Source organism: Triticum urartu, chromosome 3A (genome assembly GCF_056163025.1).
Source record: "Triticum urartu cultivar PI428250 chromosome 3A, HENAU_Tu73, whole genome shotgun sequence".
Lineage (NCBI taxonomy): Eukaryota > Viridiplantae > Streptophyta > Magnoliopsida > Poales > Poaceae > Triticum > Triticum urartu.
Genome location: NC_141875.1, coordinates 78,251,143 through 78,256,395, shown reverse-complemented (window position 1 = coordinate 78,256,395; position 5,253 = coordinate 78,251,143). Strand labels below are relative to the sequence as shown.

Genomic DNA, 5,253 nt, shown 5'->3' with positions numbered 1-5,253 from the left:
GACGACGACGGCGGTGACTACACGCGGTTCTACTGCCTCCTCGGCATGTAGAACCGCGTGGGCGGGCGGCGAGGCGGGCGGCGAGGGAGACGGTGGGGATAGCCCGCGGTAGTTTTTCCTTTTTTTTATAAAGTATGTTTAAATTTGAACGAACTCGCCGATGTTTGCGTTAAATTTGAGTCGTGTTTGCGCCGTATTTAACTTTTTTAAAATCCCATGGGGGACCGCGACTGGGGGCATCACGCCCTCAGTGCGCGGTTTAGCGCCGGTGCGCCTCCAGGAGACGATTTTTTGCCCCTCCTGAAGGGCCAACGGCTGGAGATGCCCTTACCACCTTTCTTTCTAAAAAGGTAGAAGGCGAGAGATAATTCATTGCATATTTCTTGTGTTGCTCTTTTACATGTGCCGGATCACAATATGTCTATCCAAAAAAATCAGCAAAAGTAAAAAAAAAACCTTGTCACTAAGCGAGTTGGAACTTGGAAGCTAGTACCCAGTTGGCCATGATCATATCTGAGGAGGCGTGGGGAGCGTTCGAAGTATCAAACGCGCTTCCCGGTCTCGTCCTATCGTGGACAGAGACTAGTCAGTAGTCAGTAGTCAGTACAGAGTCGTGCTTGATGGCTACTACTCCCTCCGTTCTGAATTACCTGTCTTAGATTTGTCTAGATATGGATGTATCTAACACTAAAATGAGTTTAAATATATCTATATTTAGACAAATTCAAGATAAATAATTTGAAACGGAGAGAGTAGATATCAATCATCTCTATACGCACGAACGTTTTTTCTATAAGGTGTTGCTACTTCTTCGACTGAGATATTGCCGGGACTCATTCTAACTCACCGGCCGTCGGATCAATGAAATAATTAATTAAGAGCGTGTTCGGATGCTCTCCGCTTCTCGGCTTCGCTCCAAGAGTTGGTGAAGCGACGCCGAACAGTCAAACTCTGTAGAGCTGAAAATGTGGAGCGAAGCTGGTTGCAGCGCAATTACACGGAGTAGCAATTTCCGGGCTCTCAGATCCTTAAATCACGGAGTTGATAATATTTACGAAGAGACTGCCACTGCCAAGTGAAAACGGTTCGCATGGCCACACCCAACTTGCTCGTTTCTGTTTCCTCACCCAACTCGCTCGTTTCTGTTTGGCTCCATATGAATCGAGAGCTGCTTTCAAAAAAAAAAAAATCAGGAGCAGAGCTACCTACCGAACATATTTTACTAGCACTATTTTCTACAAGGAGCTGCATTTCTGGTGGAGGAGCGGAAGTTGAGGATCCGGAGGAGCTGGACCATTTCCGAACACGTCCTAAATGTTCGTGTTCACGATAAATGCGTTCAAGTTGCATGCATAGGCTTGGGCTTTTTCTATTTTCTTCGTGTGGCCTTTTGTTTTGTTGTATGGGCTTTATCAATAGGTCATCAGGTCTCACATGCTAGTATTGTTATCTTCATTTCTTTTTTCAGTTTTTGTTTTTATTGGGATGTTGTTGTGGCCCATTTCTTTTTTGGTAAATGCATTTGGTTGTACCTTTCCGAAACTGACCCACGTGAGGTTCCTACATAGGCGGACTTTTTGGTTTGATCTTCTTTTTCTCTGGTTTCTTCAAAATAAATTATGTTTTCCCTTTTCTATTTCCTTTCTAGTTTTAGTTTTCTTTTTCTTTTTCTGTTTTCCCATTTCATATTTACTAAACGTTTTTTTTCAATATACATGAATAATTATAAAATCATATACAAATATATAAAAGTACATGTTATATGAAGAATTAAACACTATTTAATACGTATTACACAATTATTTATGCAATTTCTCTCGCGCATAACTATAGTTGCCCACTCCTGGGTTGTGCGTAGTTGGATGTTCACCCCCAGTGTGCAACTCTTTTGCTAAATTGTTTAATATCTTTTTTCAATATTTTTCTTTTGTTCTCTTTTATTTGTATTTTTAATTTCTATCTTTTTTGCCTGGGCTTATTCATTTTTTTCCCGCCCAAATGTGCCTCTGACTACAACCGCATGTCTTCAAACATTGGCAGAGATGGCGGCCTCTGTGATTAAATTCCCCATAGGTTTCCCTTTATAATTTCTTCGAACTATAATATGTTGCATCACATAACTAGTAATTTGTTGTCACCTGCAAGTGTGTTCACCATTCATTTCAAGGAGCTATAATCAAACAAAACAAGAAATACCAGAGAAAATAGGGTCAACCAATGACCGAGCACCTCATTCTCATATTTCCCTTTGTTTTTGTAGTGGAACTCATTGACCCAAGCCTTTCACTATTTTTCCGGTCACACTTGGAATTTTGCTAGGTGTGTTCCTCCATATAAGATTAGCATACTCTGGATGATCGACAAAAGGATTTCGGTTGTGCTGGTAAAGGCTACAAACTCTATCATTCCGACGTTGCTCTGATCTCGATGGTGGATCTAGTTCATTCCATTGTAGAAGAGCTGAAAGGAGGCCCATCCTCCTCCTTTCTAAATAAACAAGCAACAAATATTTGGCATTACTAAAGAAGCAATGCAATGTGACTGAAGTATGAAATAATTGACATATATCATGTATGCAGCTAATAATACATGTGTGTGTCAGGCCAATATATCTCTTATATATCTATATCTATACCAATACAAAAATCAGCACTACCTTGAAATCTGAATGATCTTCTGCAGCCATCTAGCTATAACCAGGCAATTCTTAAACTTAGTTTTATTTCCCTCCCCCCACAATGTAGCCTTTTTGTTGACCCTCTGTACAATGAACATTAATTTTTAATTTAAGAAAGCACCAGGAGCCTCTCCTGCTGCATTGTGTTGCTCAAAAGGAGATGATTGGTGAGAATACTACTAATTTATCTCAGTTAGTCAAAAAAAAAAGAAAATGTTATGAAAAAATACACCAGATGTATGAACTACTTACGAATACTTGGCGAATCCGAAAGTTCCAAATGTGGGGCTGCATCTTTCTGTCCAGATCCATAGCTCACAGCCATGTACATCAGGGACCTAGCTACATCTCCACGCACCTGAAGAAAGTAAAAAATAAAATAAAAAACCTGGAAACATTGGTACTCCAAATTGTGAAACCTTACAAGAACAATTGCTCTTCACATGGTCAAAGCCCAGTGGTATTCATGTACAGATGTGCTACTGGACTTTCACTGGTTGCAGTTGACATTCCAACTAATTTAATATAATCTGAAACTTGAAACCCATTTTTAGAATAAGTCCCTCCTATTTATGGCACATAAGTGCAGTTCTCAGTTCTTGCAACTGAAGATATTGCTCAAACGAATATTATAGGTCATATAAAATGTGACACAAATATGGATGAACAATCTGGATAACACATGTGTGTTTCATTATTTGGACAAAGGTTTTTAATACCTGAAAAGGGGGTGCCCATCTTTCACTGTCTGTTTCAGTGTCAGGTGCAGCTTCACGATTTGCTGGCCTCGAACATTTTTTTGACGTCGCAGCACATCCTCCATAATACTTGTTTCCCCTGGACGAGTTCACTGAAACAGGATTTGCATATTCAGATAAACATTTGTTTCTCCTCATGCAAAAACGTGAACCATTAAATCTGTCACTGATGGAGCACTGTTATCGTACTGAAAGAGGAGTTCTGTATGCTCATGGGGTACTTCGGATCAATTATACAGTACAAACCAACTGACCATTAGCATCGGCAGGACGAATGTTGTGCAGATCGGTTAGAGAAGGACGGCGGGTTAGCCCATATGATCGCGGCCAGAGGTGTTCTCCTACACAGAAAAATGCACAAAATATGGCTAGGAAATAACGCAAAGAAAAGATGAACCCATCCTGTCTTGACAAGTCGAGCAAAATTTCAGAATGCAATTACGCAACTCACTGTTCCATCCATCCGACTTGCCTGCCAAGAGCTTCGGCACGGCTCTCTGCGAGTATATCTCGATCCTGGAACAAAGCACCGCAGCTTAAATCAAGTGAGTAACCAAGAGCAAGTGATATATTAGACTGTTATAGACTGTTGGAGAGAAGCATACACTTCAGAGGAGGCTTCTGGGTGGTCTGCATCAGCTGCATCCAGAATCTTGAGCGCTTCCCACACCTACTAAAGATCCATACATCACTTGTAATCATTGTCTGCTCATTCCAACCCAAATGTATTTCACCAAATGAGCACGAAAGCAGATAGCTAGAGGCAAACCAACATCTTTGTAGCGCAGTGAGGCGTGAGGCGAGACGACAGCGCCGAGCTTCGCCATCAGCACGTCACCGGACAAGCCCTCCATGCCCTCGTAATACCTCCGGACGTCTTCGCAGGGATACGGGGTACTCGGCTTCAGACGCTCGCCCATGGAGGAGGCATGGGCAGGGATGATATCCGGAGGACAGAGCACGAGCGCGAGAGCGGCGCCGGCGGCGGCGAGCGCGCGGAGGCAACGTGGCACCCATGGCCGGCGGCAGGAGCGCGCGGATCCCAGTGAGAACAAGATGGACTGGGGTGGTTCCGGGGTGGTTTTCTTAACGCATCGAGCGAGGATTGGGCGGGAGACAGAAGGGGAGCGGATTGTTCTACCGGAGAGCGTGCCGGGAGCGGGGGAGAAGATAACGGCGGCGAAGGCCAACATTTCTTCGTCGCCGCCCGCGGCGGCTGCCGTTCAAAGGCTCCTCTATCTCGAAAATGTCCAAACTTTTCCTGAGCCATTCATTAATTAAGGAAGAGATAAACACCCAAATATCCTAGTAAATATCAAGAAAACAGTAAACAATACTACGACAGAAAATAATATAGGAAAAAAAGGATCATCGAAAACATAAAATTAGATAAAAAATTATTGTCTTTTTTTAACACAGTACAATCGAAGTCACACGAGCATATATTCATCTTTATAAATGCATACACAACCGTCTTCTTTCTTTGACAGTACAATGTCTGTGAAGCTTGAAAAACACATCGAACTAATAATAGTAAAGAAAAAGACGCGTGCAAATGGCCTTGTCATACCAAAATATGAAGACCGCAATAGGCATTCGCTGCTAGAAACAAGGTCTAGTTATTTAAGAAATATGGGTTGGACATCACCTTCACAACACATGCTTGCGACAATTCACTACTGGTTCAAAGGTTGAGGATGGAACCTTACTAAAGCTGGCGATGAAGACTCGCCACAACGACAAGCAACAAACCGGTTGTGTGTATCAATAGATGGCGGTTGGGGGTCAGTACTAGTGGGTGGGTCGCCAATGGGGCGA

At 42.7% G+C, this 5,253-nt stretch overlaps 1 protein-coding gene across 4 annotated transcripts; it reads right to left on the bottom strand.

Annotated features, from left to right (window-relative positions):
• Positions 1-2,058: 2,058 nt before the first annotated feature.
• On the bottom strand, positions 2,059-4,693 carry LOC125542966 (uncharacterized). Of its 4 annotated transcripts, XR_007298209.2 has the most exons (8): positions 4,209-4,692; positions 4,041-4,105; positions 3,887-3,951; positions 3,690-3,776; positions 3,397-3,527; positions 2,930-3,035; positions 2,657-2,760; positions 2,059-2,487 (listed from the first exon to the last, which is right to left on the bottom strand). XR_007298209.2 is itself a non-coding variant. In XM_087546445.1 (7 exons), exons 1-7 carry the CDS (start codon positions 4,626-4,628, stop codon positions 2,267-2,269), a joined length of 1,074 nt encoding a protein of 357 aa, XP_087402571.1. In that variant the 5' UTR covers positions 4,629-4,693; the 3' UTR covers positions 2,059-2,266. The 4 variants fall into 4 exon arrangements, 3 of the variants coding, with proteins under 3 accessions (XP_087402571.1, XP_048562155.2, XP_048562156.2); XM_087546445.1 differs by lacking the exon at positions 2,657-2,760 and having other exon boundaries at positions 3,908-3,951; positions 4,209-4,693; XM_048706198.2 differs by lacking the exon at positions 2,657-2,760.
• Positions 4,694-5,253: the final 560 nt, after the last annotated feature.

What these genes read in the sequence shown, in the direction of transcription:
- LOC125542966 (XM_048706198.2), bottom strand. Translation starts at nt 4,628, where the DNA reads ATGTTGGCCTTCGCCGCCGTTATCTTCTCCCCCGCTCCCGGCACGCTC. An exon ending in GATGGGCACCCCCTTTTCAG is followed by an intron (nt 3,036 to 3,396) that starts GTATTAAAAACC and finishes TACTTTCTTCAG; the next exon opens with GTGCGTGGAGATGTAGCTAG. An exon ending in TTCGGATTCGCCAAGTATTC is followed by an intron (nt 2,488 to 2,929) that starts GTAAGTAGTTCA and finishes TTGTTTATTTAG; the next exon opens with AAAGGAGGAGGATGGGCCTC.